Below are 23730 nucleotides of genomic sequence, written 5' to 3'. Positions count from 1 at the left end.
CCATGTGCCAGACACCGCGATAAGCACCTCACATCTTTATGCCACCCAACCCTCACACAACATTCTGGGGTAGGTCTTGCCATCCCCATTTTACAGACAGAAAAACTGAGGTTCACAGACTTTACGTTGCTCTAAATAACCCATCATGGTGCAACAAGAATTACATCCCAAGTTGTCTAAGTACTAACAATGTATGCTCTTAATTTCTGCGCTGCTCTGCCAAGCTTCATGGGGGTCCTTCCATTTCAAAACCACCTGCCATCAACTCTCTGAGGAGCAGAAGGTGTTTCTGAACATCTCTCTGCCCCTGGAAGTGCCTGTAGGGTGAGGCCCTGGACAGCAGAGGCTCGGGTACCAGACAAAACTGCGTTACAATCCCGGCTGCTCCTCTTGGCCATAAGACCTGGGAGTCACCTTTCTGGGGCTCAGCTCCACCATCTGAAAAGCTAAATGAGCTCAGCGATGTCCAAGGACCTGCCCAAGAAGCTCGATGAGGGTCAGTGTGCCCTTGACACCGTGGCTGTCTCTCTTACCCTGTTAATTTCCAAGATTGAAGTCACCGGGGAGAAGGAGGGAAGTATAGAATCGGGATGTTTCTATCCATTTCTATGAGCAGGGAGTAAAACACCTGTTAGTGGAAGAGAGCATAGGGATGATATTGTGTCCATTGTTGCCCAACAGTCAGAGAGAGGGCTTGTGTATTTACTCAGGTGACATTGAGAGAGAACCTACTCTGTGCAAATCCCTGTGCCCACTGCTGGGGTCCGAAGGTGAATTGGACCCATCCCTGTCTCCTTGAGACCAGGAATCTCTCATTCATGTTCACTGCCAGATCCCTCACTTAGTGCCTGGCACCAGTGGTCCTCAATAAAAACATGCTGAACAAATTTTTTAAATCACAGATTGGAATGACCCAGACTATGGAGTGGACTCTCATAGGCAAATCATAGGCAGGCTGTGAAATATTGCTCAACAAATATTTATCAAGCACCTGTGATAGGGTTAGGCAGATGCTGTGCAATGCCAGGCACTGGCCATGACCCAGTGTGGGACCACTAGAGAGGCCCCTAATTCCTCCCAGGTGTAAGGGATGGCCTCCCGGAAGGAGCAGTCCCTGAGCTGAGTCTCCAGTGTGAAGGGTGAGGGAGTGAGAACATGGGGGTGGGGGAGACGGTTGGCACAAACGCATGGTGGTAACGCAATGAGAGCAAGTTTGGGGCGCTGCTGGCAGCTCCTACGGCCAGAGGGCAACAGGCGAGGCTGGGAGGGAATGAGGCTGGCAAAGCTGGCAGGGCCAGACTATCAAGCAGTTTTCAGCAGTACAACAGGGAGCCGCTGAGGGTTTGAGGCACAGCATGGTGATGGGATTGCAGGCAGATGGGCCTGCAAGTGAGCCAGGGGCCAGCAGGGAAGTTGTGGCCAGGGGGGTGGCCGAGGGCAGGGGCTGGAGGGTGGAGGGTGGCAGGTGGAGGAGATGTTTACAAGGTAGAATCACAATGCCCTGATGAATGGCTGAATGGGTAGAGAAAGGGAGGCAGGGGCCAGGAGGAGAAGCGGTTCGCCAACTCTGACTCCAGACCCAAAGTGAATATAGGACACGAAAGGAAAGGAAATAGGTTTGGGTTGAAAAGGGTGGGGAAGGGAGATGGCCTCATCAGCAGTCAAAAGCAAACCTATCCATTGTTCTTAAAGCCATCAGTCAGCTTGACGGTGTCTCATCAGCAGTGAGACACCAACAGTGTCTCACCAGCCTTCATGTCCCCGGAATAGTGGCTCATCTCACCCCTGGGGCGGTGACAGCATCTGCTCATACGCAGGACCAAAGTTCAACCAAAGTACAGGTTCGTCCAGCCATCCCACAACTGTTTATTAACTGCACGCTTGGCATCCGGCACTGGGGACCCAGCAGTGAACCCAAGAGGCTGACCCCCTGCCTCCGTGTGTTCCACAGCAGGAAAATTGCAAACAAACTCCGGGGTGTGCTCTGAGACGAGGGCTATGGAGAAGAAGGAGGTGGGATGGGGAAGAGGGAGGACTGGCGGAGGGACAGTCCTGTAAACTGGGAATTGAGTGGTAGAGGGAATAAATAGGGAGAATTAAATAGAGGGAGAGGCCTAAGTGGGGGGGGGGGGGGGGGATGCCTCACAAGAAAAGCTGACCTTCACACAAAGCCTTAAAGGAGGGGAGGGAGGAGTTCCCTGAATCTCCAGGGAAGAGCATCCCAGGCAGAAAGCGCAGGCAAGGGCAGCCATGTTCTGTCCGCTTGGAACAGAGTGAAGGGGAGGGCAGGAGGAGACAGCAGGGGAGGGATGGGCAAAGGTAGTGCTGAGATTACAGATTTTTTTCAGGGGATGCCCAGAGAAAGACTTTGGCTTCTCTTCTGCGTGATAGGGCACCAGGACTCCAAGCAGAGGTGTGACGTGATGTGACTTGCATCATAAGAGGATTCTGCTGTGCTGACACCAATGAAGACGAGGGTGGAAGAAGCAGGGAGACCAGTTAGGAGGCCATCGCAGTGATCCAGGTGAGACACGGTGGTGGCCGGGAGAGGGGGAAGCCAGTGCCCAAGGACGATGCCCTGGAGTGAACCCAGTGTGCACTGAGGCAATACTGCCGCCATGATGGAAATTCCCAGAGTAGGGCTTTGGCCACACGGAAAGGGAAATGAGAACAGGAGCTGGGAAGAGGCCTGGAAAAGACAAAGAAGTTTGGGAATAAGAAAGATAAGGATGCACAACCTTGAGTCATCAGACCTGGAAGTCTGATCCTTGGAGACACGGTACAGCCCAACCGCTACCTGTCAGATGGGAGCCTAGGTCCGGAACAGATGAGCCCAAAGCCACACAGAAAGGTGGAGCTGTGTTATCAGATGATCTGCTGATTCAACGAGGTACCCCTGCAGGTAAAGACTGGCAGAGTAGAGGCTCCAACGTCTTTCCATGGGTGAGAGAACTTTGAATGGAAGAAGACCTAGTCAGAGGTAGGCCCACATAGGTGGGCCTGGACGTGCCAGCCACAGGGAGCTACGAGAGGTTTGGGAGGGGAAGGGGTGTGATACGTTGGGAGAGGCTGGCCCAGTATGACCCACCGCTGAAATAACAATGGGCTTCTGGGATTGAGGCTACAGGGCCAGATGCCCCAATGCCCTTTCCTCTTCCCATGACCCACCAAAACATGGCGTCAAAGATCTTCTGTTGCTGCTACCAGGCCAATGAGGGGCCTTCTTCCACTGTTGACTCACCTAATAGTCCAAGAATATCCCAGAAGCACCAGCCACAGCTCTTCAGTAGGTCCAGGCATGGGTGTGTGTAGTTGGCAAGAATATTGGAGTCACCTCTCTGGATTTCAGTCTCCCCAGCCACCCTCTGCTGGCACACCTCAGATTTCTTTCAAGCCTTTCGGGGGTGTGGGACTAGTTACCCAAGCCTGTAACAATTTAGCCTAATGACTATATTATTTATTAGATACCAGATAGTAGTTAAGATCCCTGGCTTGTGTCCTACATACCCGTTAAATTCTGCCTCAACCACTTACTAAGCTTGAGCATGTCGTCGAACCTCTCTCTGTTTCTTTATAAAACAGGGATAATGTTGGTACATTACCTACTTCTCAGGTTATTGGGGAGGCACACGTAAGTGCCTAGAACATGGCCCCAACACGGAGAAGGCTCTCCAGAGGCGGTAACTGTGTATGTGTTCTGGTCAGGACCAGCAAGGCTTTGCTGACGTAACAAGTAAACTAGAAAATCTCGATCGCTTGACCCAGTGTGGGGTTATTTTTAGCTCAAGCCAGAATTGTTTTCAAGCCATTTAATAACACGAGCAGTCCCCACGTGGGATGTGACCAAGACTGTTTATTCATGTGTAATTCAAACCCTTTACCAAGGACAAACCTTTTCCTTCACTCTTTCAGATCTGAACACGGATCCTCGCACAAATGGTTTGAAAAAGAGACACCCACACCACTTCTCCAATATTTGGGCGCTAAAAACTTGCACTATTGGGAGACCCTGAGCATTCTAGTCAGCAGCCCCCATGCTGTGCGGCTGCCCGAGCGTCTCCCGAATAGGGTGGTGGGCAGGAGCTATGAAGATGGGTTCAGAAACTCCCCTGGAGAAGAAACCATCTGAGCCTCCCCTGTGCCACCAGCAAGAGGTGCTCTGGCCACGGCGGGAGGAGCTGCCTCCAATTAAAAGTCCTTGGTTGCATCACAGGACTGGGTCCCTCTTCTTGTCCCTTCCCCCAGCCCTGCTTCTGAGATTCCCTTGCATGTGGAGCAATTAGAACCCGGCATCGCTTATAGAGAAATGTGGTTTGATCCTTCTAAAGCCTTCCCGGTCACTCCTAACCAACCTAATGAGGAAGTGCTTCGGAGAGGCTGGTGAGTGTAACAGGTGGCTATAAATGGATGCTGTAATAAATGCCTAAAGCTTGAGGGCACAATTCTGCTCATCTATTGGGTGCCTCCATTTGGTGCTCAGGGCCACAGTGACCAGTGGGGCAGGTCATGCAAAACTCTGCGAACAGCAGCCCTAGGGGGATGGAATGTGCAGCCGGCGCAGGTATACAGAGCTGTTTGCTAGAAAGAAGAGCATGTAGGGGGGGACCTGGGTGGCTCAGTCGGTTAAGTGTCTGACTCTTGATTTCAGCTCAGGTCATGATCTCACAATTCACAGGTTCGAGCCCTACATCAGGCTCTGTGCTGACAGCGTGGAGCCTGCTTGGGATTCTCTTTCTCTCCCTCTCTCTGCCCCTCTCCAACTCTCTTGAAATAAACTTAAAAAAAAAAGTTTAATAAAATAAAATGCAGAGCATGCAAACATGATAATATGCAGGAGATCCCAGGTGGCTTCAACTTTAGCCAGGGAACCAGGCACAGAAGCGTGTCACTCCAACATAATAGGACAACTTGGGGGAGCAAGGGAATGGGAAGCATTTTGCACCCAACTTGGGGCTTTGGGGAAGGCTTCCTGGAAGAGATGTTTGCTGGAGTTTTCTGAGTGTTGAAAGGGAACTGGCTGAGGAAAGAGGAGGGGAAATGGTATTCCAGAAGGGGGAACAAAATAAGTAAAGTTGGAAAACAGAGGCACAACGTGGGAGGGGTGTGAGGATGGCAAATGCCAATGTTTGGAATGACTAACATAAAAACCTGACTCAGAGTGTGATGGGAGGTGAGGGGTGCAGAGGGTCGTCAAAAGTGTTATATTCTAGGAGAGTAGGTTGGACCCTATCCTGAAGGTGATGGGGAGGGCCCAGGAGAGTTTCAGGCAACCAAAACAACATAGCCCGATTTCCAGTGTTTGCAAGGTGAACATGGTGAGTTGTTAAGAAGACAACTTCTCCTCCTAGCACTCCCTGTGTCATCCCTGACCTCAGAAAGGAGAGGAAGAAAGAAAAATGATGTCTTATGCCATAGTACTGTCGACTAACACTCATGCCTATGATGAGAAGCCCATTCTGGCTACAATTGAGAGGATGTGCAGTTTGAAGGAGTGTGTAAATTCCGGTATATCGCTTACTCTTCTAAGTGCTTTATAAATATCAACTCACTTAGCATAATAACCCAACAAGGTTAGTACAGTTACTACCCTGGTTCTACAAAGTAGGAAACTGAGACACGGAGAGCTTATACGTCTCCGAAGGTTACACTAATACCAGTGGCAGAGCTGGGACTTGAACCCAGGAAGCCTGATTCCAGGGGTGACACTCTTAACCAACCAGTTATGCTGCCCTTCACAACGATAGGAGAGTGACACTCATTTATTGCTCCAAATTGACTATTCATTGACTACTCTTCAAAAATGGACCTTTTATTTTTTTTTTTTAAATTTTTTTTTTTAACGTTTATTTATTTTTTTGGGACAGAGAGAGACAGAGCATGAACGGGGGAGGGGCAGAGAGAGAGGGAGACACAGAATCGGAAACAGGCTCCAGGCTCTGAGCCATCAGCCCAGAGCCCGACGCGGGGCTCGAACTCACGGACCGCGAGATCGTGACCTGGCTGAAGTCGGACGCTTAACCGACTGCGCCACCCAGGCGCCCCAAAAATGGACCTTTTAAATCTTTTCCTCTTGGCAGCTGGTATAATGTTACATTTTGTCAGTAGGGGGTGCTGGAGACATTGGAGGAAGAAGGGCTTTCCTTCCTGGTTCTGGTGAGCTCTTGGTAGCAGGATCCCACAGCCCAAGAAGTTCCTCTAATTATCTGGCTCTGGCAGTGCACACGGCTTCTCAAGCACCAGTTCCTGCCACGCAGAAACTTCTCCAAATCAGGTTCCTGCAGTGTAGACAACTTTCCAGCACCTGGATCCTGCATGGTAGTAAGCAGTACTTAGCAGCCAACAGCTTCTCCCAGTACCCACCATCAAACTGGGAAGTGCCTCCATCTCTGAGATAGCTTTCCCTGGCACCTTAAAGTGCAGATTTCTAGAACATCCCATCAACACGGCATCTCAAGAGATTTCTCTGCATCCGGTGAGCCATGGCCATGTCCTTCCCTACAAAATCCAGATTTCAGCTGGGGATGGGGCATAGAGAGATCTTCCTTGAGGGGCTCTATCTCAGCCCTAGGGGTAATGACTGCTCCTTACATGTGGTGCTCTTCCTGTATTTTTTTTTTATTCTTTTTAGACTTTATTTTTGATAGAGACAGAGTGCAAGTAGGGGAGGGGCAGAGAGCGAAGGAGACACAGAATCCAAAGCAGGTTCCAGGCTCTGAGCTCCGAGCTGTCAGCACAGAGCCCGACACGGGGCTCAAACTCACAAATTGCAAGATCATGACCTGAGCCGAAGTCAGACGCTCAACCAACTGAGCCACCCACGCGCCCCATGCTCTTCCTGTATTCTTTACAGTCTCTTTACTTCTTACTTCCAATCCATGATTCAAATTCCTTGTTATACTTAATAATTCTTTACGTTAAACTTCCCATAGTCAAATTACCATGTGGCTTTTGCCTTCTGATTGGATCCTGAGTGACACAAACATGTAAGAAGAGGCCGCCGAGGAGGTTAGGACAGCCAGTAATACAGGCATGAACTAGGATGGCAACACTGGGATAGAGACCAGAGCCCCGACTTATAGATTTTTCAGGCAAAGCTGGCCGGTTCCTAACTCACAACCATACAGAGAAGATTCTGGGAAAGGAGGTTCTTGATTTCTTCTGCCACACCCAGAGCGGAGAAGGGAGGTGGTCCTGAGGCCAAGCTGACAACACACAGATCACTTCCTCTTGGGCTGTGCCAAGTTGGAGGAGCCCATGGGATGTTTGGGTGGCCATATCCAGAAGGAGGTTGGAAATATGTAGCAGAAAAGGGTAAAGGAACAACGGCTGGAAGGAAGCAAGAGGGCTTGCTAATCGTGTGTGCATGGTCGGTTCACTAGGCTGTAGCGCCTCTTTGACTCAGGGGGACCCCCTCCCCCCCGGAGCATCAGTCAGGTGAATGGAAAGGACACTTCCCCGTGGCTTCTTTATCCTTGGTCCTCTTCTGCTGCCGGTTGTCACGCTGCTCCATGCCCTGGACCCATCCTCTGACCCAGATCCTTCTTATCCTATGCATTCCTCACTACCTCCCATGCCAAGGTCCCACTCTCCTTCCCCAGAGAACCCCACATTCCTAATGTGCTGGAACCATTTCCTACAGCAGATATAACAGGTGCTTTGCACGTAAAAGATGCTCCTTAAATGTCACTTCCTGCTTCAGTTCAGTTAGAAGCCACTTCACAGAGGGATGGGAAGAGGCTTACATCTTATGAGTTTGCCAAAGGGTTTTTGGCCTCAGGGTAGGATCTTTCTTTGAAGGATTTTCGAACAATAACAATAAGAATAATAACGGAGGCCACAGCTGGAATTTCCCTCTAACTATGGCAGACTAGATTGTATCAGAATGATCCTCCTGCTGAGAGCAGTTTAAAAAGCTGTAGTTTGTTGGGGTTTTTTTTTTTTTTTCTTAAATCTGTTTGAATGCATCAGAGAGTGCAGAGAGTTGAAAGGGACATTGAGGTCTTCTGACCTTCTCAAGGCACCTGCCAATTCCTAAGCAGGGTCGAAGAGGCTGAAAAACTGAGCGGGGGGGCGGGGGGGGTGGGGGGCGGCTTTTAGCAGACTCACAGCTTGGGGCAACAAAAATCAGAAGTTGAAGGCTCACCCTGAAGGAGGGATTCACCCCACAGGAGGAGTCCTGGTTTCAAAAAGTTTGTTTTTTGTTTTTTGAACAGGTTTTCGGTTAAAATCCCTGAAGAGGAAGTCAGGGCTAACCAGAAATGGACCAGGCCTCACTAGGACTGAAACCCAGAGTCAAATCTATCCCACCCCTACTTTTCTCAGAAGCAAAAGTAAATCCTGTCTAAAGTAATATCCAGAGTGGGGGCACTTGCGTGGCTCAGTCGGTTAAGCATCCGACTCCAGCTCAAGTCATGATCTCACGGTTCCTGAGTTCAAGCCCCGCGTCGGGCTCTGTGTTGACACCTCGGAGCCTGGAGCCTGCTTTGGATTCTGTGTCTCCCTCTCTCTCTGCCCCTCCCCTGCTCATGCTCTGTCTCTCTCTCTCTCTCTCTCTCTCTGTCTCTCAAAAATAAACATTAAAAAATTTCATTAAAATACAGGAATATCCAGAGTCTTGTACATCTCTTCAGCTGTTCATTCGTCAAAAAAAGTCTAATATTCAATCCAAAAATACCAAGAATACCAGAAGACCAACTGACCGAAAAGCAAAAGAAAACCAATCTAACAGAAGAACCAGAAACTGGAGTCAGCAAACATCCACTTCAGAACACCGAAGAAAAGTGATGACAGGAAAATGGATCGTTTCAGCTGAAAACTGTAACCTGTATTTTAAAAAGTCAATTAAAAATTTTTAGGACTGGGGCTGAAATTAAGAACTCTGTGGAGAGGATTAACAATCAACGAGACACAAATAAGGGCAAGAGTCATGAAGCAGAATGTGTAGGGAACCTTCAGACTGAATCAGGAAGAGCCAGAAGGACACGAAACACAGAGAGCCACAAAAATGCAGCGAAAAGGTGTTTGCAAGCCTGTCGTTAGAGCCTCAGAAGGAGAGGGGAGAGGGGAGACCGGAGGCTACATTGAAGGAAGCCGTGTCACAGATTCAAGAGGCACTGGGAGCCCTCCAGCAGGAGAAGCATAAAGGAAGCGACACCAGGAGGGCATCAACACGCACACCGCAAGCCCACAGCAGAGACATAGCCATCACAGCCAAGGGACTGAGAGCTGACTCTGCAAACAGAAAACAATGAAAGCCAAGGATGTCTTCCAAAGTTTTAAAGAAAATTAACTGTAGTGCCCTAGGATTCTTGACAGACCAAAAATACCTTTCAGAATTCAAAACAACAGAGGCTTTCCGGCCAACAAAAGCTCCATCTGTCACCAGAGGATTGGTCTTGGAAGGAAAATGCTAACGAACGGTACTTCCAAATGCGCTCGGTACTATGCTATACTAAAGGAAATGCCAAAGGTTAGTTCCAGGAAAAGAGGAATATTCACAGGTAAATGTGCAGAGATGCAGGCAGACACAAAAAGTAATAAAGAGGTAACAAATAAAGAATAATAGAAAGTATACGTGTAGATAGATGGAAGTGTAGATAGATCTAAATGAATACTGGCTGCATAAAGCACTGATGATAATGCCTGTTGTGGGGGTGCCTGGGTGGCTCAGTTGGTTACGCATCCAACTTTGGCTCAGGTCATGATCTCATGCTTTGTGCATTCGAGCCCTGCAATAGGCTCTGTGTTCACAGCTCAGCGCCTGGAGCCTGCTTCAGATTCTGTGTCTCCCTCTCTCTCTGCCCCTCCCCTGCTCATACTCTGTCTCTCTCAAAAAAAAAATAAATAATAATAATAATAAATAAGCATTAAAACAAATTTAAAAAATAATGCCTGTTGTGGTTTAAAATAGAGAGAAGGGCCGGTTCAGTCGGAGGAGTGTGTTGTGTGACTCTTGGTCTCGGGGTCATGGGTTCGAGCCCCACATGGGGTGTAGAGATTACTTAAATAAAACTTTAAAATAAAATAAAATACAGAGAGAATTGAAACCCATGATAACAATGCACAAGAGGCAGAACGGCGAAAGGGTTCTAAGGTCTTTGGATTGTCCAGAAAGTGGCAAAAGTACTCTCTTGGACTCGAATAAGTCAAGGACACATGCCTAACTGCAGTGACCACTCAAAGCACAGACTACATACGTCCTAGGCTACTAGAGGAGAGATTATGAAAGAAAAAAAATCTCAATGCAAAAGGAGACCAAAAAAAAGAGAAAAAAAAAACAGAAAAAAAAGAACCAATGGAAAATAAACCATACGATGGTACCAGTAAGCCCAGACCTATCTAACACATCAGCAAATGCATTAGACATAGCATAGGAAATGCTCCAGTTAAAAAGCAGAGAACAGATTTTTTTTTTTAATTTTTTAATGTTTATTTAGTTTTGAGAGAGAGAGAGCGTGCATGCAAGCAGGGGAGGGGCAGAGAGAGGGAGACACAGAATCTGAAGTAGGTTCCAGGCTCTGACCTAAGCTGAAGTCGGATGCCAAACCAACTGAGCCACCTAGCAGCCCCCAGATTTTTTTTTAATCACACATGCCCATAAGAGGGGCACCTTCAATACAGAGATGCAGATAAGTTGAAAGTAAAAATCTGAACAAAGATATACTGGGTAATCACTAATCCAAAGAAAGCTAATGTATCAAAGTAGATTTTAAGGCAATAATCTAATAGAGATAAGAAGAGACATCCCATAAAGATGAAAGGGTTTCAACCCATCTGGAAGTTTTAACAATTCTGTATTCGTGTGCATGTCATAATAGAGCAAAACTTGTCGGAAGTGAACTAAGAGATACGCTCACACAAAGACGTGTATGTAATTGTTCATAGCAGCATCATTCACGAAACCAAAAAGTAGAAACAACCCAGCTGAAGAAATATAAACAGAACGGGATACATCCATGTCATGGAATATTATTCCGGAATAATAAGGAATTGATCATTAATACTAAAAAATAAAATCATGATATGTGCTCCAACATGGATGAATCTTGAAAATATTGTGCTAACGTTAGAAAAGCCAGACACAAAAGGCCACATACTGTAGGATTCCGTTTACATAAAATGTCCAGAAGGGGAAAATCCAGAGATAGAAAGCAGGTCAGTGGTTGTCAGGGCTGAGGAGAGGCGGGGGGGGGGGGGGGGGGGGGGGGGGGGATCGAGAGTGACTGCTAATGGGGATGGGTTTTTTTGCGGGGGAGGGGAAAAGGTTATGAAAGTGGTCTACAATTAAACAGAGGTAAAGGTCATGCAATCCTACGAATACACTGAAAACCACTGAACTGTATACTTTAAAGTGGTACGTTTTCTGCTATGTGAATTATGTCAAAACTATGCAATACAAAAATGTGTCAGAAGTAAAAGGAAAAACAGAAGATGCATAATCATAGTTGGAGGTTTGCCACTCTCGGTCACTGACAGACAAACCAACCCCAATCAGTAAGGATACGGATGTGAACAACACAGGTCAAAGCCTGCACAAATGGACTCAGCTAGCAAACAGCACGGAGCAGCTGAGAAATGCTGCCATCGATGGAGCCCTGGCTTTGGACCCTACGACAGACCAGACCTTGTACTTCCCATGCAATGCCTCAGCTAACCCCCCTTATCATCACACACCCCCTTATGGGTGAGGAAATGGAGGTACCGGAGGAAAAGAGAGGGTAAGCATCTGGCCCAAAGTGACCAGCTTGCTCTTAACCTCCCTGCCACACTGTCTCCAGGGACTGAATTTCAGAGAGGTTTGACTAGAATCTTTATTCACATAAACACATCCCGTGGTGCTGGAGTAATGCCGTCTGAGGCAGACCGAATCGACGTGAACTGTTAATAACCTACTACATAAGCAAACACGTACACTGGGCTCCTACGGTGTAGAAGCCATAGTGAGAGGTCAAAAAAAACAAAACAAAAAAACCAGCAACAATTTATTGTGCTCTGACTCAAGCTTGTAGCTCGAAGTTGCAAGCACTTTCCATTCTTTATATTATCTCATTTTCACAATACCTGCCGGTTGCATATGCTAAATCCTCATTCCATGCACGAGAAGTGACACCCCAGGGTGGCAAGGGACACTGCTCCGAGGAGCGGAACCTGGATCTGAGGAACTCCAGAATCCAGGCTCTGAGCCCCTCCCTCCGCACCCACCATCTGCACTGTCTCCGTTGCCCGTCCTCAACACAGAGCCTTAAAGCAGGGTGCGTGTCCAGGTATGGGTTCTGAGCTTCGCACGACCCTGTGAAGTAGGCAAGACAGAGATCACAGAATTTTCTAAAGGAGGAGAGCCGGTGGCGAACGCAAAGAAAGCGCCTGGGGGGGCACACGTGAATGCTCTACCCACTAGGTGAGACTACCAGCAACTCGGGAAAAGGCAGGGAAGAACACCTCAAGGAGCATCTGGACGTTAGCCTTTCGTCATTTAACACAGACATGTTTATTCTGTTACTATACTTACCAGGGTTTCCGGTTGGATGATAAATACGGGCTTCTAAGGAGCCCATTCACAGCCCACATTCCTTCTGTGGCAGGGGAGCGAGACAGCGACTGCCTTCATGAATTACTCTGATGGAGCACAGCGGCCCTGAGAGCTGGCTAAAGAGAAATGCCTAAGGTAGCCATTTCCCGGGGTGGGTCTATGTACACGATTTGTCTTCTCTGGGCCCAGAGAAAGCAAACAGTCAGACAGGCCTCTTACACAGTAAGTCACCCACAGGATTACATTTCGTGTTCACCAGATCCATTTAGAAAGAAGTAAACGGACACTCAAGAGAGGTTACGTGACCTGGCCAAGGTCATGCTTCTAAGGAAGCAGCATATCTGGGACGAGAATCCAGGTCTCCTGCTAACTAGGCCAGTGTTCCGTCTGCAGGTCCGACAGGTCTGGGACACCTCAGTCACGTAAGGCTGGAGGACCCTTCTACATGTGGATAAAGGCATAACAGATAGGCCAAGGGCTAGACTGGAACAGAAAAAGCCAGAACTTCAGCTTTGGAAGGGAAACTAAGAATCATCCAACTACCCATTATGTATTCATTTACATAAAGATGAGTAAACTGAGGACTGGCCAAAAGTCACACAGCTAGAAATGTCAGCAGCAGGACCAGAACCCAGGTCTGTGCCAACCTCATTCAACTGAGCATAGAGAGGAATCTGCAAAGGCTACTCTAGAGATGACAAAGCCCTCAATCCACTGGGTTGGTCTGTTTTCCCCTTAGCAGGCCTAGGCCATGCACAAAAATTATAAGGTGAGAATTTTGTCCTTCAGAAATTGAGTCTAGCTAGAAAAATGCGCATGTGCACAGGAAAACAGAATTGATAACGTAAAACATCAATAAAGACAGCAGCTACATTAAGAATTTAAAGGAGGCAGAGAAGCAGAGCATGTTCTATGTTGAAAGGCTTCCTGAAGGAGAGGTAAGTAAAGCTGGGCTTTGAAGCATGCATAGGAGTTCAAAGGATGAGATCGAGTAGGTACATTAGTCCAGGAAAGAGTTTCAACTTATGAAGAAGTTTTGTGGGAGATGAAGCCAAAATCACAGATGAGGGCTGGGTCCTGCAGGCTGGGGAGCCCTTAAATGCCAGGCCAGGTCTTTTGGATTTGCGCCTATGGAATAATTGGTCTTCAAACTTGCTCAGCAGAGAACCTGAAAACCCCTGACCTCTTCATGGAACGTCATGAGTGACAGATTAGCGTCAGAAAACAGGACTGCTGCTCTCGGTCTGGAGTATAAAACCACAACCACAGGCATGCATGCCTTTAAACGAAATACATCCTCAAATCAGACAGAATCAATCTTTCCCAAACAGTCCCATTATCAGTTACGTGCCGCTGGTTTCTCTCTTCTGCCTCCTAGAAGTCTGTGTGCTAGCAGACAACACAGGGCCATTGTTTGTCATAAAACAAAGGGCATGAGAAACTTACAAATGGAGAACGTTCTGAGAATTGACTTCTTTCCTTCCGATTAGGAATTCTGGAGGCCCGAGACAATGCTACAAAGAGCAGAGTCCTCTCTGAGGTTCAGTTTTCCTGTCTGACAAGAAGGAGCTGAGGACAGGACCATCACCTGAGACTGAGCTCTGGACACACGGTTGGCCCAGTAGGGGCATCTTCACATTTTCTGGGCTCTCCAGACAATGAAGGGCATGGGAGAGGCCTTCCATCCATGCCCACGGTTCTAAGCAGCATAGAGACTGGTTTGGAGTGGGACCAGCTTGGCAACCATCAGCTTCTGAAAGGGCCAGGGGTCAGCATGGGATGTGGATAGGTATTCCTGTGCAGAGTCCTGAAGCAAGCACGATACCCATGCTCTGACATGACTGACAGTCTTCCAAGTGCTCCCAGATGCTTCTCTCCTCCCCTGGGGTTCACCGTCAGCCGCCTGGCGCTCCTGAGCCTTCCTGAGGACCTTCAGTCTCGCAGGAAGCGGAGTACCTTCCTCCCTAGGTCACCTGGCCAGGAATGGGCAGCACCCAGTACCCAGGATGTGGGCTTCTATGAGCTGGCAGGGGCACGGAATCCTTGGCGAGTCCGTGTGTCGTGTCCCCACTGCCTGGGGAAGCTGCGAGGTCACCAGGAGCCGGATATAGTAGCCGCCAAATACCGCCAACAGCTGCTGGGCCATTTCCTGGAAGAGGCAGGGAAGCAGAGTGAAGGCCACAGAGAAGCATCTAATGTACAAGGGGAAAGCCAAGTGGTCCTCACACCCCTGGACCAGCAGTGATGCTCACTGGGAAGAACCCCACCAGGTCCTCACCTGGGGCTCTTGGGAGATGCGTGGCCTGGTCTGGAACCCCAGCTTTGCAACTCACCCCGTGGGGTTCCTGCAGCCTCAGCTTCCTTACCTCCAAAGTAGGTGACCTACCTGAACAAAAAAGCTCTGGAGTGCCAAAGCACTAGAGACATTACCACTGATTTATAGCAACCGATCACACACACACACACACACACACACACACACACACACACACACACACACTGGTTCCAGTTTCAAATGTCGGTGAGACTATAAAACGCATGAGGTCAAAGTAATGCACTTGAAAATCACTAGTAAATGAGGATGGGGTTAGGGGATCATCCCCATGACGGCAGGATTCTTCAATTCCTACAAGGCACCTGCTGGCTTTCTTTAGACAAGTACTCCTACTATATGAAGAGTTTGCTTTTAAAAAGCAGATTTATCACATAAAGGCAAATACTTACATGAGGCATATAGAGTAGTGCATTCATAGAGACAGAAAGTAGCACGGTGATTTCCAGGGGCTGGGGAAGGGGGGAGAGGGGGAGTTCGCATTTTGTGGATACGGAGTTTCAGTCGGGGAAAATGAAAACGTTCTGGAGATGTTTGACGGTGTTGGTTACACAACAATACGAATGTACTTAAGGCCCCTGAATCGTACGCTTAAAAATGGTTAAGGGGGCAAACTTTCTATTATATCTATATCCATATCTATATCTTTATCTATATTTATATTTTCTGTAATGAAAAAAACTTAAACAGTAAAAAAGAAAAAAAAGAATTTAAAAAATTGGATTTAATGCATGCTCTTATTAACACATTTGTCTCCAAAGTTCCATTAATTGGACTGGCAGCTGGGATTCCAGGGGAAATGCTTCGGTCCTGTAGGTGCGACACTGAAGGCTTACACAATCTCCATGAGCGGTCAGCATGTAATAAAGTAAGGTATGAGTCACATCAAGGCTATTCGTGTCAGTAGAGCTAGTGATGAAGAACAGGCTCTCAAATCAAAAGGACCGAGTGGGAATTTGAGCCTAGCCCCCGACGATGGACCCTGAACAAGTCCTTTGCCTTGCCGAGCCTTTTTCTTCAACAGGAAAAGAGGGAAAATCACAGCACCTGTTTGGGGGAGCTGGAGTGAGGATTAAATGGGCTAATTGATAGAAAGCCCCCCACCTAGTGTTCCTGGTGTTTCCTTTGAGTCATCCTTGGTGCTAGAAAATACTGAAAACCTCAAATAGTCTGCCACTCCCTAATTCAGACTGGTCTCCTTGCCAATCTACTCTAAAATCAACAGCATAAGGAGCAAAGAACCGTGGCAAGAAAATTGTACTTAGAATTAGGAGGGCTGGCTTCTGCCCTTGGCTTTGCCACATTCTCCCTTGCTCGGTGACCTGGGGCAGGTCAGATGACCTCTTGGAAGCCCATTTCACCCGACCAGGAAGAGGAAACATAATCCACGCCTCACAGGGTATGCTAAAGGGTTTTATGCATAATAAGAAATCTGTTAAAATGTAAGAGGTGATTATAACTATTTCCCTATCTTTCACAGGCGTTGGTTTCCTATTGAAATATGATGGTCTATATGGCTATGCTGAGACTTGGGCACTGATTATATTTTCCCTAGCCAAGTTACAAAAGGTAGCTACTTTAAAAACATGTGCATACACGCTTGATATTCATGACAGGAAATTGTATTACTACTGGTTCGAATGAATTTGGAAAAATAATTTAAAAGACCCATCAGATTTAACAGGCTATGTCATATAAACCCAGGCATGCCACAGTAAAGTACATGACCTTATCAATCTTTTCTGCTCTAAAAAAAGTCAATGGGATTCAAGTGAAGACATTAATATATTTATCATTCTCTCTCTTGAATCCCATTTGCCAGTCCCCCTACTCCCCACCGATGCAAAAGGGAAAGTCTGGGCTGGTTTGCACCTTTAATCTTTCCCTGAAAAGAAAATTCAGGTGCTTCCCTGCATCACAGCATGCCTGAGGTCACCCCTCTCTGCATGTCTCCCAGCCAGTGGGTCCAACCTCATGGAGGACACAAGCTGAAAACCACACTATCAGATTTCTGGTCATATCGAACCGACAGCTTGGGTGGCAGGGCCTGATAGAACTCGGGCTAGGGGCACTGGAATTCAAGAGAGATGCCTATAAGAGTTACACATCCAACTGCAATTTAAGTAAATGGATGGATAGATGCCAGACTGATTGAAAAATAGATTTAAAAAATGACCTGAATACTCATTAACATGTTTATGGCTAGGTAGGCTATGACCAACCGATCAACATGCAACAACCAGACATTCCGTGGAGCTACCAAAAAGAATACCCAAGATATTAAAAGATGGGGGTGGAACCCAGTAAGCAGAAAATGATTCCTATAAATTATTTTTTCAAATGCTAGAGTAAGGAGGGACACCTGGGTGGCTCGGTTAAGCATCCAACTCTAGCTCAGGTAATGATCTCACGGCTCATGGGTTCAAGCCCCGCATCAGGCTCTCTGCTGTCAGCGCAGAGCCTCCTTTGGATCCTTGGTTCCCCTCTCTCTCTGCCCTTCCCCCGCTTGTGTGCGCATGCTCTCTCTCTCTGTCAAAAAATAAACTTAAAAAAATGCTACAGTAAGGAAAACATATATTGAAAACTAGTAAGCTAAAAGATACGTATGGCCTCTACCTACTCAGTGAAGCCATCTTCCCTGGGATTTACAACTTGAGGCCCCACACGGACTCCACACAAATACCCTGTGAGGGACGGTGGCCCTGACGGGCTCAAGTGCCCCTTACCTCTGGCTCAGCCTCAGGCACGAGCTGGCGAAGCTCAGTCTGCAGGAGTGGCCTCTCCTCCGAATGAGGACTGCCGGGCAGGAGAGGGGCTTCCTCCAACAGGTCCTCAGGCCCCTCTGCTGTCTCGGGGCTCACTCCGGTTTCCATGACAACACACAGCTGGCTCAATCTGCTTCTCAGCAAGGACTGCAAAAGAAAGAGAGACAGGGCTTGGATGATGTCCGGAGTTGGGTGGTATGTAGGAGGTTGGGTCACTCCCTGAGCTGTATAGACCCCACAGAGGACGGATGGATTCATCTACAGACTCAGATGTTGACCTCAGGAGTATCTGGAACTGAGCCACATTCGACATATCAGATAATTACCTACAAAGTTCCCTACAGTCTTTAATAGCTTCGAAAGCATTTTTCTTTCCATGCTGTCATTTGCTTTTCAAAGCACCCTGGGTCATGGGTATCTTTATCCACATGTTACAGATGAGTCAAGTGCAGCCCAAAGGCCTTGCCCAAAGCCACACAGGAACAAGTGGGCTGGGATCGGGCTACACCACAATTCTGACTTCAAGACCCCACGCCAGCACTGCCAGGGCTCCAGGCAAGGCTGATCCCAGGGAAGGAGCACAGGGCTCTGAGACAGGAAGGCTGAGCTCCAAAATGGGCATCACCAACTGGCCCCATGACTGCATTCAGGCAGCGACAGGACTTTTCAGAGCCTCGGTTTCCTCATGTGTCAGATCAGAGCAAGAACGCCCTGATCACAAATGATAGGAAGGCATTTTGAACATGGGAAAGTCGTCTAAATACCTGGTACTTTCCCCAAGGTTCCCACTGCCAGAACCTTTATTAGTATTATTGTTATTACCATTTATTGTTAATCTAATTGCTATATTATTAATAAATATATATGCTCACTCTAGGAAATGTAGAAAGTGCAATTAGCTGAAAAGGAGACTAATTGAGATCTAGTTAAAAAGTAATAATTCCCTAAGCAAAAACAACCACTGATTCTACATGGGTGTTCTTCCTTCCAAGTAACTTTTCCTTAGGCATTTTTCCAACACTGAGGAAATGCAATCTACGCAATGTGGCCTCCTGGTTTATTTTTGTGTGTTTGTTTTTTCACTTGAGGCCTCTTACCTCTTGGCTAGTCTTCATCTCTTGAATGTGGTCAGACAAAAACTGCACACAGTTCTCCAGGTCGAAGTAGACGAACCAGAGCTGGGGAGAGAAGCCATGACCGCTGAGGCTCAAAGCCAGCCCGACCCTGAACTCTCCATCCCTGACACTATCTTCCACCTCCTGCCTCCTTGCTGGAGTTCGGCCCTTCTGAGGACAAGCATGTTCTCTGGCGGGAACGTGCCATTCTGCTCTCTCCTCAGACTAGCGAGGTCTCCTTTGTACAGCTGGGAGAAAGATGGCTTTGTGTGCACATTTGGAAAATGTCAAACCCTGTTCAAAATGGCTGCAGCTCCACTTCCTACAAGTCACTGAGCATCCCACAGAGATGCCAAAGCATCCCAGACATCGCGTATCCACCTGGAGCTACCACCTTCATCCTCAGGGGCCAGGGTGCCTTGCTGTCTGGAACCCCACATACAAAGGAGTGAAACCCTTCAGTCACCCACCCCCACTGCTCAAGGCCAGGGGGGAGGAAATCCAACTGGGGTGCTCTGGGAGGAGGGGGGCAGGGTAAAAATTACTTCACCATTATCTCCCCTTCCTCCTCAACCTCAACAGTCCTCAGAAGGTCAAGTGTAACACAGCCAGGCCAAAACCCTCCAAGTTCACTTACGATATCTTGTCGACTCCATACCTGCCAACATCACAACTGAAGTTCTGCAAGAAGCTTGTAGTCCCTGCCTCAATGCCTCCAGCCACTGAACACTTCCTCTGAATCCCAGACCTCCTTCCTCCCAGTGACTGACCCGTGAGACCCAAGGTCACATCACCTTGCCAACGAGTCTCTCCACTTTCTTAACATCAAGGGACGCTTTTCAAAATGAATTTCTTTTTTGCCTTTTATTATGAAAACTTCCAGTCAGATACAAAGGTGGAGCAAATGATGGGGCACCTGAGTGGCTCAGTCGGTTAAGCCTCTGACTTCGGCTCAGGTCATGATTGCACGTTTCATGAGTTCCAGCCCCGCATCAGGGTCTGTGCTGACATCTCAGAGCCTGGAGCCTGCTTCGGATTCTGTGTCTCCCTCTCTCTGCCCCTCCCCCGCTCATGCTCTGTCTCTCTCTCAAGATAAAATAATCATTACATTTTTTTTTTAATTGGGGCGCCTGGGTGGCTCCATCAGTTGAGCGTCCGACTTTGGCTCAGGTCATGACCGAGCGGTTTGCGAGTTTGCGCCCCACGTCGGGCTCTGTGCTGACAGCTCAGAGCCTGGAGCCTGGAGCCTGCTTTGGATTCTGTGTCTCCCCGTCTCTCAGCCCTTCCCCTGCTTATACTCTTTCTGTGTCTCTCAATAATAAATAAATGTTAAAAAAAATTTTTTTTTAATTTTTTAATGAAATAATTAACTTCCAGCTGCCCATCCTCTTGGGTGATCAGTGGTTCTCAGTTTATGCCTACTCTTTTTATTTTTTTTAATGTTTTATTTATTTATTTGAGAGAGAGAAAGCACAAGAGTTCGGGGGTGCATAGAGAGGGGGAGAGAGAGAGAGAGAGAGAGAGAGAGAATCCCAAGCAGGCTCCAAGCTGTCAGCACAGAGTGATGTGGGGCTTGATCTCACGAACCTGAGCCAAAGTCAATAGACAGACAGACACTTAGCCAACCAAGCCACCCAGACACCCCAGTTCATGGCTACACTTGTTTTATTTATCTTTACCCCCATCCATTACTCACCCAGGACACCTGGGTGTCTAACATCCCGGATGTTAGAGAAAATCCAAGGTATTGTATCAGCTCATCCTAAGATACCACAGTACTTTGAGACTGAAATTATTTTTTAAATTATTTATTTTAAAAGATGCCCCCCCCCCCGCCCGGGGCGCCTGGGTGGCGCAGTCGGTTAAGCGTCCGACTTCAGCCAGGTCACCATCTCGCGGTCCGGGAGTTCGAGCCCCGCGTCAGGCTCTGGGCTGATGGCTCAGAGCCTGGAGCCTGTTTCCGATTCTGTGTCTCCCTCTCTCTCTGCCCCTCCCCCGTTCATGCTCTGTCTCTCTCTGTCCCAAAAATAAATAAACGTTGAAAAAAAAAATTTTTTTTTAAATAAATAAATAAATAAAAGATGTCCCCAATTATTTTGACAGGTGTGTCTATTCACTACTCATCCATCCATACATTCAGCTAACACTTTCCAAGTCACTCCTATGTGTCAATCTAAGAGGATTCACGGACAAATTGAAGACCCCCAGATTCCAGGAGCTCCCAGTCTATGATGTCACACTTGAACTGCCAGAAGTCCTGTGATGTCACTGAGTTCACCACCACCCCCCCCCACACACACACCTGGTGTCAGGCAAGATCCCTTGTTATGCTACACCATCTCAGGTGTGCGGGGCCCATGACACAGGGATCCACGCTTGTCTGTTCTCTGCCGCAGCCTCAGGACCTGGAACAGGGCCTGACACATACTAGGTTCTCGATAAATATTGGTAGGATGAACAGGTCATGTGCACAAGGAGCTTCTTCCCAGGTCCCGCCCTCACGCGCCCTCCTGAACTCCAACTAGGCGAGGGGGACCAGTGAGAATGCAGAGGTAGCACTGAGGAGATCTATCAATCCCACTGGGCAGAGGCCAGCCAGGACCAGGAGACCTGGGCCCCAGCTATGTCCCAGACCCACTGTGTGACCTCTTACTAGTCACCTAAGGTCTACCCAGGGCGTCTGGGCCAAAGAAAAATGACCGAGCCAAGTGGACAAGGCCTCAGGGTCTGGCCTGCCTCTCCAGGAAGCGTGCATGGGCTCCTTAGCGCCCAGGCAGGGGCCTGGCACAGAAGAGGCCCCCTCTGTTTGCTGAATAAATGCTGAATGAGGAGTGTGGCTGAGATAGTCCTGCCCCATGCGGGTCCTAGGCTGCAGGCCACCACCCAGAGATGAGTCTCCAGGACAAAGTGCTGACGCAGGGACAAAGAGCAGGGCTGGCCACGCTCATCCCATTAGCAGACTCTGAGACACCATGCCGCCCAGGGGAACATGGGGCCCTGTCCCCCACCAACCCAGCCCTCACGTGGGCCCCCAAGCAGAGGTCGCTGCCAGACACAGTACCTGAATCACACTCTGGCAGCCTTCCACCGTGTCCGTCACCCCCAGCAGCACCCGGTGCCTCAGGAGGGCTCCGTTGGCAGCCGCCAGCCTAAGGTCCGTGTTGGTGTTGGCCTAGAAGACAAACGCCAGGCTCACGGTCAGATCTCCGGGCTGCCAGGGAGCTCTCAGGCCCTGAGCCACACCCACCTCTAGCAGCTGTCCCACCTCTAGATACCATGGGGGCAATCCTGGCATCGAGAAACATCCATTGCTCCCCCTATAAAATGGGGTTGTGGGGTTTGCAGCCAATAAGTTCAATAGTGTCAGACAGCTCTGGGTAGAAGCCCAGCCCTGCTACTTCCCAGCTGGGTGGCCCTGGACAAGTGACGCTCCTTCCCTGAGTCCTGCTTTCTTCAGTTGTAGAATACGGACAATGTCCCTGCCTCCTAGGAACATGGTGAGACTGAACTGGGACTGTGTGTGTGGAACACTTAATCCAGTGCCTGGGACACCATCCGCTGTGCTGACAGAGATATCTGCTGGCGGTGGGGTGGATGGGTTTGAGCGCTTATTGTGAAGAGTGCCTGGCCCTCGGAAGGGGACTCTGGGAATCCAGCTCCCTCTTTTCCTACCCAAGCCAATCTGGCGCCATGGATCGAGTTGACTAAGCAGATGTTAAGCAGCCCGGGGGAGGGGGGAGGAGGAGGAAGAAGTGTGTCAAGACCGAAGTGCTGGTTTGGAGAAGAGACTCTCTAAGGATTTAGAAAGGCAACCAGATGACAGCCAGGTGGAGGACAGTCAAGGTCCCCAGGAGTCTAAGGACTCCCTTAGAGAGCTTTTGGAAATGTGAGAAAGCCCTTTGGTTGTCACAGGGATGGTACAGGCAATGCTGGCACTTAGGGACAAGGACTGGGGATGCCTTCCACTGATGACAAAGTCCCATGAGAGGCAATCCCACAATCGGAAGAGGGGTCTCCCGGCCTAACCAAACTCCACATTCCCCACCAGATGTGAACACAGGTGAATAAGCTACTTGTAATTCTGACCGGCCAACCAGGTTCTATTTGACATGTAAACCTACGGTGTTGTTTTCTTTTTTGAAAGTTTACATTTATTTATTTTGAGAGAAAGAGAGCAAGTGGGGGAGGGGCAGAGAGAGAGGAAGAGAGAGAATCCCAAGCAGGCTCCATGCTGTCAGCACAGAGCTCAATGTGGGGCTCGAACTCACAAACCATTAGATCATGACCTGAGCCAAAATCAAGCGTCAGATGCTTAACCAACTGAGCCACCCATGCCCCTTACGTTGTTGTTGTTGTTTTTAAATGGGTCTAAAATATACTGAATTTTCTAGGAATGCTATGACTATGAAAACATGGGGTGATTATATTTTGTTTTGCCTAGAGTGTTAGTAAGGGTTATTCACCCTAACCTGTATCACCAAGAGTTCAAATCCTGGCTCTGTCTCTCAACCCCTGTACAACCTTGGGCAAACTACACCCCACTTCTCTGCCCCCACTTCCTCATCTCCAAAAGCGGAGATGGGGCGCCTGGTGGCTCAGTCAGTTAAGTGCCTGACTTCAGCTCAGGTCATGATCTCACAGTCTGTGAGTTCAAGCCCTGCATCAGGCTCTGTGCTGACAGCTCAGAGCCTGGAGCCTGCTTCGGACATGTGTCTCCCTCTCTCTCTCTGCCTCTCCTCTGCTCATGCTCTGTCTCTCTCTTGCTTGCTCTCAAAAATAAATAAACATTAAAAAAAATTGCCTAAGTGGAGAAAATCACACCTCCCTATAACAAGGGTTATAGTAAGGATGGAATGAGTCAACCCACATAGAACACTTGCAAGAACGAACGCTCCATGCCTGTCAACTAATGATATCAGTTTAGTGACAATACTGAGTTGCAAACTTTGTCTTCCCCTGTTCTTTGTTGGCCACAGATATTTTTCAGAA

General features: G+C 48.4%; 1 protein-coding gene and 1 long non-coding RNA gene across 9 annotated transcripts in view; one reads left to right on the top strand and one right to left on the bottom strand.

Annotated features, from left to right (window-relative positions):
* The first annotated feature begins 395 nt into the window (after nucleotides 1–395).
* Nucleotides 396–4024, top strand: LOC147575014 (uncharacterized). The gene is made up of 4 exons (XR_015242979.1): nucleotides 396–496; nucleotides 1693–1841; nucleotides 2392–2524; nucleotides 3913–4024. It is a non-coding gene; the product is annotated as an uncharacterized LOC147575014 (long non-coding RNA).
* TMEM268 (transmembrane protein 268) overlaps nucleotides 1847–23730 on the bottom strand; it is a 45355-nt gene continuing 23471 nt past the window's right edge. For 5 of the 8 annotated variants that reach the window (XM_086683822.1, XM_086683823.1, XM_086683825.1 and 2 more), the window contains 4 exons: nucleotides 21803–21913; nucleotides 18724–18804; nucleotides 17588–17773; nucleotides 11793–14678 (listed from right to left, as the gene is read on the bottom strand). In XM_086683822.1, the coding sequence (XP_086539948.1) occupies nucleotides 14499–14678; nucleotides 17588–17773; nucleotides 18724–18804; nucleotides 21803–21913 (558 nt within the window). In that variant the 3' untranslated portion in view covers nucleotides 11793–14498. Of the gene's footprint in view, nucleotides 2690–2797; nucleotides 2953–3241; nucleotides 3427–11792; nucleotides 14679–17587; nucleotides 17774–18723; nucleotides 18805–21802; nucleotides 21914–23730 lie in introns of those variants that run through there. The other 3 variants (XR_015242976.1, XR_015242978.1, XR_015242977.1) reach the window with 3 other exon arrangements.

Source organism: Puma concolor, chromosome D4 (assembly GCF_028749965.1).
Source record: "Puma concolor isolate L17-30 chromosome D4, mPumCon1.1.hap2, whole genome shotgun sequence".
Taxonomy (NCBI): Eukaryota; Metazoa; Chordata; class Mammalia; order Carnivora; family Felidae; genus Puma; species Puma concolor.
Note: the sequence above shows the minus strand (reverse complement) of the source record. Positions and strands in the feature narration are given on the sequence as shown.